At 41.9% G+C, this 12,778-nt stretch overlaps 1 protein-coding gene across 1 annotated transcript; it reads left to right on the top strand.

The window, feature by feature from the left end:
• Positions 1-3,109: 3,109 nt before the first annotated feature.
• Positions 3,110-12,100, top strand: DEFB126 (defensin beta 126). The gene is made up of 2 exons (XM_059038831.2): positions 3,110-3,197; positions 11,895-12,100. Exons 1-2 carry the CDS (start codon positions 3,140-3,142, stop codon positions 12,086-12,088), a joined length of 252 nt encoding a protein of 83 aa, XP_058894814.1. The 5' UTR covers positions 3,110-3,139; the 3' UTR covers positions 12,089-12,100.
• Positions 12,101-12,778: the final 678 nt, after the last annotated feature.

Below are 12,778 nucleotides of genomic sequence, written 5' to 3'. Positions count from 1 at the left end.
TATTTTCAACATGGACTGCAGAATGATTTTTCTAGGTAAAGAAAAAAAATCTGACCATGCCACCATGTTCCTCTCTAAAAGATCTTACTATTTCCCATTGCTTACAGATGAATTCCAAACCCCTGAGCATGGCATTGAAGGTCCTGTATGATGATTTGGCGTCTGCCTCACCTCCCCTTCTATTTAAAACATTCACAGCCACAGCTACTTACCAACCATTCTCCTGAATTTGGAAATCTGCTTTCTATTCTCCACTCTTCTCCCGACCCAGGTGGCCGTGGAGCTGTTCACTTTACCTAAGTCTCAATTTTGTCACGTGGGAGTTGGAGGTTTATGATTTCCACTTCTGAGGATTGATCTGAGGATGATAATAATAATGATAAATATGAGACTGATAATACTAACAATGATGAAAAACAATCATAAAGATACTTAATAATTATTCAGCACTATGTGTCAAGTACTTTGCTAAACAATTTACAAAAGTTCTTCCATTTAATTAAATCAAGAGCTGTTATGATTTGTATTTTTTTCATAGGAAGCTCAGAAAATTTACCTTACTCCAGTATTCTAGGATTCTAGAATTCTCTTCTTTCCCTGTCCCCTTTCATAGTCTCTTTTTAAAATTAGTTTTTATTGGAGTATAGTTGATTTACAATGTTGTGTTAGTTTCAGGTACACAGCAAACTGAATCATTTATATATATATATATATATATATACTCACTCTAGTTTAGATTCTACTCCCATATAGGTCATTACAGAGTACTGAGTAGAGTTCCCTGTGCTATACAGTAGGTTCTCATTAGATATCTATTTTGTATATAGTAGTGTGTAGTCTCTTAAAGGGTCCAGCCCTTATTCAACTTCTTCAGAAGCTTGGCTGAAGGGGCACAGTCCACATACTTTCTCTACACTCTAGAAGTACTTGGGTTGCCTCCCCAATATTAGATCACTTCTTATAACCTTATTCAATGTATACATTATTTATTCAGTCTACAAATATTTATTAAACACCTGCAATGTACCTGGTGTGTCAGAAATTGCTAGCTCTTCCCTAGTATCTGTCTTCCTCTTCTTAGTAAGACAACCCCTGAACTGTAGCTAGCCATGGTTGCCCAGAATAAAGAAACTATTTCCAGCCTACCTTGTAGCTAGGTATGGCTGTCTGAACGAGCTCTGGCCAATGGACTAGAATGGAAGCGATGTGTGCAGATTCTGCGAGGGGTCTTTAAAGGGAAAGGTGTGCACTTCATTTACTTCTTTCTCTTCTCCCTGATGGCTGCACTGGGGACTTGTGGTGGGAACCAGAGCAGCCCCCTTGGATCGCCAAATAAAGCTGCCTGATAAGGATGGCACAGCATCAAGCCAGAAGGAATATTGCTCCCTGCTTTTACTCATGAAGCTTTTTACATAAGAAAGAAATTTCTTTCACATAAGAAAGAAATCAATGTCTGTCTTTTAGAATTACTGCTGGGGGAGACCGTCTGTAAAAACAGTTGAATTAATATCCTAGTTAATACACCAGGTGATGTTATGGGCACTGTAGTTACAAGCAAACTTCTGACATTCTAATGGGAGAGACAAAGATTAAACATGTAAAATAAATTGAAAAAGAACAGATAACTGACCCTGAGAAAACCATAATTCAAAAAGAGTCACGGGGCTTCCCTGGTGGCGCAGTGGTTGCGAGTCTGCCTGCCGATGCAGGGGACACGGGTTCATGCCCCGGTCCGGGAGGATCCCACATGCCACGGAGCGGCTGGGCCCGTGAGCCATGGCCTCTGAGCCTGCGCGTCCAGAGCCTGTGCTCCGCAATGGGAGAGGCTGCGACAGTGAGAGGCCTGCGTACCACAAAAAACAAAAAAACAAAAAAAAGAGTCATGTATCACAATGTTCATTGCAGCTCTATTTACAATAGCCAGGACATGGAAGCAACCTAAGTGTCCATTGACAGATGAATAGATAAAGAAGATGTGGCACATATATACAATGGAATATTACTTGGCCATAAAAAGAAACGAAACTAAGTTATTTGTAGTCAGGTGGATGGACCTAGAGACTGTCATACAGAGTGAAGTAAGTCAGAAAGAGAAAAACAAATACCGTATGCTAACACATATATATGAAAACTAAAAAAAAAAAAAAAAAGTTGTGAAGAACCTAGGGGCAGGACAGGAGTAAAGACGCAGACATAGAGAATGGACTTGAGGATATGGGGAGGGGGAAGGGTAAGCTGGGACGAAGTGAGAGTGGCATGGACATATATACACTACCAAATGTAAAATAAATAGCTAGTGGGAAGCAGCCGCATAGCACAGGGAGATCAGCTTGTGCTTTGTGTCATGAGATGAGATGTCATTTGGATGAGACAGGGAGGGTGGGAGGGAGACGCAAGAAAGAGCAGATATGGGGATATATGTATAGCTGATTCACTTTGTTATACAGCAGAAATGAACACAGCATTGTAAAGCAATATACTCCAATAAAGATGTTAAAAAAAAAAGAACAGATAACTGTATGAAGGTCACAAAAGTTATTATGATGCAGAGTGACTGTGGGTGGAAGTACTGTTAATCCAAGGTGACTGGGGAAAGCCTTTCCAAGAAAGTGACATTTAAGATGAGACTGAATGATGAACAGGAGCCAGCCATGGGAAGCTCTGAAGGAAGAACTTTTCAGTAAGAACAAATTACAAATGCTAAAGGTTTGAACTGGGTCTGAGATGGGCAAGTTCAAGGTTCAGAAAGACACACACGTGTGTAGCTTTCTGTTAGAAAGTTGAGAATAAGTATTTTTTAAAAATTAAATGTTTCTTGATATGCATTTATGCATTAAATAATTAATTCCTTTGTGAATCTCAAAAGGCCAAATGGCTTTAATTTGCCTGTCTCCTTACCCGGAGGGAAAGGCATTTTTTGGCATGGATGCTGGCCAGTTTCCCATATTCTCATCTTGTGCTTTGCTACAACATCTGCTACACATTGTCCTTTGGCTTGGCTGATCTGATATCAATCCTCTTCTGCTATAATTCACTTCCCACGGTCCTGCCAATAAAAGCAAGGCTCATCGCTGTGGAGGAGAACTCTATTTCCATACCCTGCAGCACAGCCACCACCTTCTCCTGTGACCTGCCAGCCATGAAGTTTCTTTTCCTGTTTCTTGCCATCCTTCTGACCATGGAACCAGTGGTATCAGGTAACTTGGGTGTCTCTCAAATGTCTGGGATCTTGTTCATAAACTTCTCCCCATCCTCTTTCCCGTCACAGTGGGCAGCATCTGAAGCCTTTTCTCATTTCATGTGGCTTTGGGAGGTTTTCTCACAATCATCTTGTGTCCACATCTCTCCCTGGTTCTTTTTTGCCAAGGTGGTGGGATGATAGATGTTTGGAGCACCTAAAACTTAAGAGCAAGCTAGTATTCTGCTGGAATCTTGGAAGAGGGCTTAGGGGTGAAGGGTCTGGTGCAGGTTGGGGACTCCTTGGGGGCTTTGGGAGATTACACTGAAGGCTGCGGGTGAGTTGTGATGGGTGGAAAGACTTTGGGATTGGAATAATAGAGGGAAGCTGAGGATGAGCCAGAGGTGAGGAGTTGGGCTTCCTTGATGGTCTTGAGTAGGCTGGAGGGGACATGGGATTTTTGGTTGAGTGGAGCTGGTGCTGGGGATTAGACTGGGGCTTGAGCTGAGGTTGGGACTTGGTACTGGATGGTGCAGGGTGTTTGAGGTTCAGCTAGGTGATGGACAGTTGCTCAGGATTGAGGTTGGTGACTTGATTAGATTTGGGTTTGGCTTGGAGTTGGGGCTCCAGAGGCATTGAGTTGGGTAAGGCTGGGAGTTCTAATTAAGATTGGACTGGTATTTGAGTTTGAATTGAGTGAATATGGGGTCAAGGAGGATTGGAGATTGTGCTGTGGCTGGAGCTGGGACTTGTTGGGTTCAACCTAGACAACTGATTATAAGCCAAATCTGTGGAAACATGGGTGAATCTCCTCCATTCCCTAATAAGACAGATGTTCATTGTCTTTTTCCCATTATTCTCAAGCTCCATCAGGTAGGAACTTCATTGGCATCATTTGATCTCAAAGTTAGGAGTAGGAGGTTGTGGGATAGGAAGACAGAAAGTTGGGTTTATGAAGAAAGCTTTCTGAAAAACCTTGAGTTCCCAACCTCAGAACAATTATCTCAGTTCTTTCCCCTTGCAAGATCTCTTCTCTCCTTTCTGGGGATTGGGTCTAGCACTACCTACTCAACTCTCTTCCTCCCCTTCTCGCCTGACCTCCTGCTTCTCCTCTGCCTCTTCTTGTCTCTCCACTTTAGGGATACTAACATCTATTTAATGGTTTTTCCTATGCCCAGTAACAGACTGTTGGCTGAATGGACAATGCCGGTTGGTGTGCAAAAATGATGAAGACAGCATCACACGTTGCTCAGATGGTAAACGGTGATGTGTCCTTAGTCGCTATTTGACAATTGTACCAATGACAATTGATCGAATGCTCCCTTGGATCATTCCTTGTGCGAATGAACAAGTAGGCCATGGCCAAACCTGACAATACAGGGAAGATACATGGAAATCGTGGATAGAAATGACTTTGCTTCAGGTTCCTTAGTTCCTACATTCCATTAAAACTTGCAAATCTGTTTCTTGTGTCTGTCATTCATGAGGAATGATACTCCAAATGGATTGAGGGTAAGGGAATGGCAGGAAGGGCGTTAAGAGTTAGCAGAGAGAAGCCACTGGGGGTGGACCAAGGCAATGGGGTGAAGATTACAGTCTTGAACATGGTTCCTCATCTACCAGATGCAGGAAAGGATATTGGATCAGCAGTGGATTGAGGAGCATGTGTGGGAAGCCAAGAGACTTAAAGACACAGCTGCTACCTGGAGAGAGGGAGCATCCTTGGGATGGGAGAGTTGGTCTATCTTGGGGGTGAATGAGCTGGGGTGGACAGGGACTGAGCAGAGCCCAAATCCTTGGATTTCTAGGGAAGTTGGCTGACATGCCTTTTGATGCTTGAGAGCTCACATCCCCAAGGATCAGAAGGTCTCCAAGTACTAAAAAAAGATAAAGCACATAAATTTACTCATTTATAATCGCATTTGTTCATCAGTTGTTTTTTATGTTCTTCCGTGCATTTATTTATTCATTCATTCACCTCAGCTAGGCCCCTTACCACTGTCAGACTCTATGGAAACACACCTCTCAGAACTTCAGCTTCCCCATCTGTAAAACTGGATTAACAAAATCTATCTTGGATTGTGGTGAGAATGAAATGAGATAATGTAGAGCACAGTGCCCAGTACATAGTAAGCCCTCAGTAAATGTTAGCTGTTGCTGTTGCTTACTGATTTATTCAAGTATGTGAAGAATATGTTCTGTGTGCCTTCTAACTGTGTTAGACTCTGAGGAAGACAGACACCTGTCTCATTTGAACTAAGAATTTAGTTTGGAAGAAGACTAAACCATGGGGAACAATGAAGAATTCTGCTTGGAAATCTAGAGGAACTGAGTGTCTTCCCAGGCTTTGTTATCTCACATCCTCCTCTCTGGGTGTCCTTTATCCAGTACAGTCATTCACCCCTGAACTGTGTTTTCCACAGTGAGGTCAGAGACCAAGAGTACTCTGTGAAGCTTGGTGCAGGACACAGAGACAGATAGAGGGAGTTCATTGTTATCCATGGAGATAATTTGTTTTCATTTCAATATTTCTGCTCTTAGACTCTAGAAAGAGAGACCCCTCCTCCTCTGATCCTGGTCCTACTCTGGGCTTCCCCTGGCTAAGTGTCTCCTCATAGGGTGAGAAGTTGTAGGGGACAGTGGAAATATATCCACCTAGAGATAGTGCCTGCCCTGCCCTCCCCTCCACTAGACCATGCTTTGAGTATGTGGGGCCTGGAATTCCTCACCCAAAGAACCCTTGTGCCTGCTTTCAGGGACTACATGGGCTTTTCCCCCAGGCTTGCCCTTGGAGGGTGGGGTCCACTCTGGGTGTACCCCTAAGCAGGAGGAGTGCCAAGGGACATTCCTCTTTGCAGGGGCTGTGGGCAGAGCTTGGATGTTCAGGGTGGAGTGTTCACATCTGTGCATGAGACTCCTCACAGAATTGGGCAGAGCTGGGGTTAGGCAGGAAGAGATCTGGGCTGTGAGCTGAGTCAGCTCCCCTTGTGCTGCATGGAACTCTGAAGAATCCAAGAATTATACATCCAGATCTGACCTTTCAGGTCATTGTGATGGGACATTTCATAAAGGGCAATTCTTTATCCCATTTGTTAGTTTGACTTATAATTGTTAAATATTCAAACATATGATACAAGAGCCTCCATTTGTATTCTTGTCCCTGGACCCACAACCATGAGGGCTGTGTCTGGAATTCAGATCCTGCTCTGCCTCATAACCCATCTCCAAGCCCACTTCAGAGGCAGGAGCTGCAGAACCTGTGCTTTCACAGTCTCGATGCCTGTCTGTGATCTGGGGACTCTCAGGTTGCACACCAGAGCTACCTGTGCCTTGAGGCCCTGGATGGGACCATCCAAGATACTTCCTTGCTGGCCTCCCTGCCTCCAGATTTTCTTTGCTTTAGCCTCTGTTGTCCGAAGGAGGCTTTCTGGGAAATTCATCTGACTATTTTGCTCTCCTGCTTAGATATCTTCCTTTGGTCCTCACTGCTCAGGATTGGGCATTCAAGACCTTCACATGGTGGCCCAGCTTCATTTCCCATGACTGCCACTCACAGACTTTCTCTTTAGCTCTCACCATCCTCCCCTGCCCCTCATGCTGCCTTGGTCCATGGTTCCCCCCCACCTTGTCCCCATCACCAGGCTCATCTCTGTGATGAACGCCTTCTCACCCTGCAGAGCCCAGTTAATGTCCCTTCCACTGAAAGCCTTTACATAAGCTCTGTCTCACTATTTCTTAATGATTATAATAATAGTAGCTATATAATAGTTACCATTGACACTTCTTATGTGCCAGGCACTGTGCTTGGTGTTTATAGGCCTGAAATCATCCTATTCTTATACAACCCTCTTATTTTCCCTATCTTACCGATGAGGAAACTGAGGTCTAGAGAGGTGATATAATTAGCCAAGATCACACAACATTAAGATAGAGCAGGGGTTCAAAGTAAGTTCTGACTGGCTTTACAAAGTGCCGTTCTTAAGGAGGTATGGCACATATCATGTTCTTGTATAATTATTTCAATCACTGTCCCCTTCTCACTAATCCCCAAATACACACATACCAGATGGAAAGCCTTAGGGGTTGAGACAACATCTTATTTACATTTGTATGCCTGGTGTTAAGCCCAGCGCTCAGGTCAGATGTGACTTAGTGTTTCCGGGGTGAATGAATAGGTGAAAGATGAATTCATGTGTGAAAGCTTGAATGGATTTTGGGAGGGTGTGCAAATGGCTGATGCACCAGGCATGAATCAGGGTGGGATCCTTTCTGGGCTAGAGGGATCAGAGGACCACTGCCTCAGGTATATTTGGCTCTAGCTGGCCATGGTAGGAAGGATGCAGAGCAGCTCCTGGGCCTTGCTCAAGTGGATTCTTTTTTTTTTTTTTTTTTGTGGTACACGGGCCTCTCACTGTTACGGCCTCTCCCGTTGCAGAGCACAGGCTCCGGACGCATAGGCTCAGTGGCCATGGCTCATGGGCCCAGCCACTCCGCAGCATGTGGGATCTTCCCGGACTGGGGCACGAACCTGTGTCCCCTGCATCGGCAGGCGGATTCTCAACCACTGCGCCACCAGGGAAGCCCAAGTGGATTCTTAAAATTCATGCATTAGTGTTTGCTCTTAAAACACATAGATTTCACAGCGTGAGAGGGAAGAGTCTAGGGATTCCCCAATACCTGGGGCCTGGTGTTAACTTCTTCACACACAGCCATTCATGCTCCCACCACCAAATTAATTCATTATGAGGCATGGACTCTTCACTCAGTCAACAACATTTATTAAGAACCTCCTCTGTGTTTTACGTAGAGACAACCATCAGGAGTGATAGGATGGTGGGGGTGAAAAAAGGGCTTGGAGCTCACTGTTGAGCCACCATAAGTCTTCAGAAGACACTTAACCCCCTTGTTTGAATCTCTGAACTTAGAGGCTGGGCATGTGAAATTTTGAAAATTCCCTTAGATTATTCTTTTGGGAAATAAGACCCCCACCCCCGCAACTCCCTGTCAAACTTTCTTGATTCCAGATAGCCCTCAAACTGTGAGAATTTCTGATCTAGGCAACTTTCCCCTGTCTTCCCATTTCACAGATGGGGAAACGGAGGCCCAAGGAGGAAAAATGACCTATGTTCATAAGCAGGTCCAAGACAATGATGCTGAGATTAATAAGCAGATTTTCTCTGACTTCTGGTGAGAGGTCTGCAGGAACATTGAAGGTGATGTTAGGTTGCCATGGGTGATACAGTGAGCAGTGGCACACAGTGATATGGGGCTGATAGGAGGGCAGGTGTTAGGAGCTGCAAAGACCCTGACTAACCCTGAGGTTAGTTTGAGCACCTTTGAAACCCCTTTCAGGAGCGCCATGGCCTCTCTCCTGGGGGAAAGTTTGAAGCAGGTTTGCCTGCCTGCTCTACCATCTTAAATGCACCCTTCTGTACACCCTTCTTTTGGATGCAAATCTCACATTGGCTCTCCTTCTCAAGGAAAGTAGAAAGGGATTTCATCTCCAGGAGATATAACAACAGGAAGAGTGTCATTTTTGTGCTTGTAAGGCCTCCTTGAATCTGTTGTTTTTCCTTGTAGGCTGAGGGGTGAAGAGGATGCGCAGAAGCTTGGTCAGTGGAGAGTAGAACCCCCTGGGATGGGGGCATTTACCTGGCAGCTGTAGACGCATTGTGACCCCAAAACAGGGAAGACTGGGTGCCTGTCCTGGACCTTTCCTGGGGTTGATACATAGGCCTGCTGGTGTAGCTTAAACTCAGTTCAGCTTCTGTTTGTACAGCAGTACAACTGCTATTGGTGCAATGCACCAATGTGCATTGTGCAATGTGCAATGTGCATACTTCCATGACCTTTTATCACAAGTGTAATATAACCATCATTATGATCAAGATTATTCTATCACCATAAAGATATCCCTCCTGCTACTCCTTTCTAGTGGCACAGACTCTCCTCTCTGCCGTCACCCTCTGTTGCTATCCCTAACCCCTGACAACCACTAATCTTTTTCTCATCTCTATAATTTTGTCACTTTAAGACTGTTGTATAAATGGAATCATATTTGATCTTTTGAGATTGGCTTTTTTCACTCAACATTATGTTCTTGAGATCCATCCAAGTTATGTGGCTAGATAGATTATTCCTTTTAATTCTGGGGAGTTCTAGCCAGTGCATTAAGGCAAGAAAAGGAAATAAAGGCATTCAGATTAGAAAGGAAGGCATACAGATTAGAAACTGTATTTGCAGATGTCATAATGGTTTATGTAGAAAATACAAAGGAATCTACAAAAACTAATAAGTAAGAACTAATAAGTAAGTTTAGCAAGACCACAGGATAAAAGATAAACATACAAAAATCAATTATATTTCTATCTTATCACTGAACATATGAACACTGAAATTAAAAACACAATATCATTCATAATCATTCCAAAAAATAAAATGCTTAAGTGTATATCTAATAAAACATATACAGAAATTGTAGGCTGAAAATTACAGAATGCTGATAAAAAACTGAAGAAGATATAAATAAATGAAGAGACATACTGTGATTATAGATTGTAAGATTCAACTAGGAAAGATGTCAATTCTCCTTAAATTGACAGATACATTTAACAGAATTTCTAACAAAATCACAGAAAGGTTTTCTGTGGATATAGACAAGATTATTCTGTTTATATCCCACCTGTAGAGAAATCAGCAAAGGAATGAGAATAGCTAAAACAAAGAACAAAGTTGGAGGAATCATTCTACCAGATTTCAAGACGCATATAGCTAAAGTAACCAAGACTGTGTGGTCCTGGTGGAGAGATAAGATGCACAGATCAATGGAACAGAATAGGAAACTCAGAAATAGCCCTACACAAGTGCCACCAACTGATTTTTCACAAATGTGCAAAAGCAATCAAATGGAAGAGAGATATCTTTTTCAACAAATGTTGCTGTAGCAATTGGATATCTGTAGGCAAAAAAAAAAAAAAAAGACTCTCAATCTAAACCTCACAACTTACACAAAAATCAACTCAAAATGGATCATAGATTTAAAGGTAAAATGTAAACTTCTAGAAGGAAAAAAAAGGAAAAAACTTTCAGATCTAGGGCTAGGTGAAAAGTTCTTAGAGATGAAGAGCATAATCCATAAAAGAAAAAAAACAATAAATTGGACTTAATCAAAATTTAAAACTTTCACTCTGAGAGACCCTGTGAAAAGGGTAGATGAAAAGACAAATTACAGACTGGGAGAAATATTTGCAAACCATATATGTGACAAAGAACTTGTATCTAGAATATAGAAACAACTCTCAAAACTCAACAGAAAAAAGCATGCAATCCAATTATGAAAAGATATTTCCCTGAAGAGGATATACAGATGGCAAATAAGCACATAAAAAGATGTCCAACACCATTAGCAATTAGGAAAGTGCAAATTAAGACCACAATGTGATTACCTGCATATCTATTAGAACAGTTAAAATTTAAAATAGTGACAATACCAAATGCTGGCAAGGATGCAGAGAAACTGAATCTTTTATACAATGCTGTGAATGTTAAATGGTACAACCACACTCTGGAAAATAGTTTGGCAGTTTCTTTTAAACTAAACTAAATATACAATGACCATACTACCCAGCAAATGCACTCTTGGGCATTTATTCCAGAGAAATTAAAATTTAGTTCCAAAAACCTGTAGATAAATGTTCATAGCAGCTTTATTTATTTTTTAAGGTATTCATTAAAAAAAGATTATTTTTTAGGCCAGTTTTAGATTCACAGCAAAATTGAGAAGAAAGCACAGAGATTTCCCATATGCTCTCTGACCCCACTCATGCACAGCCTCCCCTATTATTAACATCTCCCACCGAAGTGGTACTTTATTACAATTGATGAATCTACATTGACACATCATAATCACCCCAAGCCCATAGTTTACATTAAGATTCACTCTTGGTGTTGTACATTTTATGAGTTTGGACAAATATATAATGACATGAATCCAACATTATAGTATCACATAGAGTATTTCCACTCCCCACCCCCCCACATCCTCTGTGCTCTACCTACTCATCTCTTCCCCCATTCCAACCCCTGGCAACTGCTGATCTTTTTATTGTATCCTTTTCCAGAATATCATATAGTTGGAACCATACAGTATGTAGCCTTCTCAGTTTGGCTTCTTTCACTTGGTAACATGCATTTAAGCTTTCTCCATGTCTGTTCATAGTTTGATAAATCATTTCTTTTTTTAGTACTGAATAATATTCCGTTGTCTGGATGTATCATGGTTTATTTATCCTCTCACCTACTGAAGGGCATCTTGGTTGCCTCCAAATTTTGGCATTTATAAATTAAGCTACTATAAACATCTGTGTGCAGACTTTTGTCTGGACATAAAATTTCAAGTCCTTTGGGTAAATAACAAGGAGTGGAATTATAGGATCATATGGTCAGAGTATGCTTAGCTTTGTAAGAAAGAGCCAAACTGTCTTTCAAAATGGCTATACCATTTTTCATTCTCACCATCAATGAGTGAGACTTCCTGTTGCTCCACTTCCTTGCCAGCAGTTAATGTTTTCAATGTTCCAGGTTTGGGCCATTTGTGCCATGGTATCTCATTATTGTTTTAGCCCTTTATGTTTTTACTATGCTCTCTGATTTGTCAGATCTGTTACTGCTAAATAGAAATTAACTATTTGTTGTTGTTGTTGTTTTTTTTTGCCAGGCAAACGTCACATCCTTCAATGCATGGGTAACTTGGGAATCTGTAGAGCCTCTTGCAAAAAGTCTGAACAACCCTACTTCTATTGCAGAAATTATCAATCATGCTGCCTCCATTCCTACATAAGAATAGACATTTCTGGCAAAGAGGGGAAAAATGACTGGAGCCCAGAGAACCGCTGGCCAAAATTATCCTGAGTGCTAGTGATCACCATCCTCAACCTGCTGCCAATACCCTTCATTAAAATTCATGCATCTGCCACACTTCTGTGTCTTTCATCCATTGGAAATCATGGTGAGACTGAGTTTTGCATGGTGAGATATCTTTCCCATTCTGGATCCAAACCTGTGAGGGAGAGAAGGCTGGAAAAAACTGGAGTGACAAGAAGAATCTAGACTAGTCAGTGATGATGGGGCAGAGAATGTGCTTGAGTCAACCGAGGATGTGTTGAAGGGTTTAGGCAGAGCCATGACTTAATCTGTGCTATGTCGGGCTCAGAGGGGGACCACACTAGTGGGAACGATGCATAAGGCAGTAGGTGGAGGTCTTGTAGACAAATACATCTTAACCCATTGAACACATTCCTAACCAGCTGTTGTAATATAGAATAAGTTGTCTTGTCAAGGTTTCAAGTTGTGATGCTGAAGATCTATTTGGTGATTATTGTGAAAGGAATTGGAACATTGGACGCTGTTGTTCTTTCTGATGATTGTTAAGGTCTTTTACTTCTTGAAAATCTGGGAGGCTTGTGCCCTCAATTACAACCAACACTATCTTTTAAAGGTAAAATTCTAACTTTACTTCTATGTCTTACCTCTACTAATATCTTATTTTTTCTCCATCTTTAGTTCCATTTTGTCAAAAGGCGAGTAGCTATGCTTGCTAAT

This window comes from Kogia breviceps, chromosome 14, assembly GCF_026419965.1.
Source record: "Kogia breviceps isolate mKogBre1 chromosome 14, mKogBre1 haplotype 1, whole genome shotgun sequence".
NCBI classification, from domain to species: Eukaryota; Metazoa; Chordata; class Mammalia; order Artiodactyla; family Physeteridae; genus Kogia; species Kogia breviceps.
Note: the sequence above shows the minus strand (reverse complement) of the source record. Positions and strands in the feature narration are given on the sequence as shown.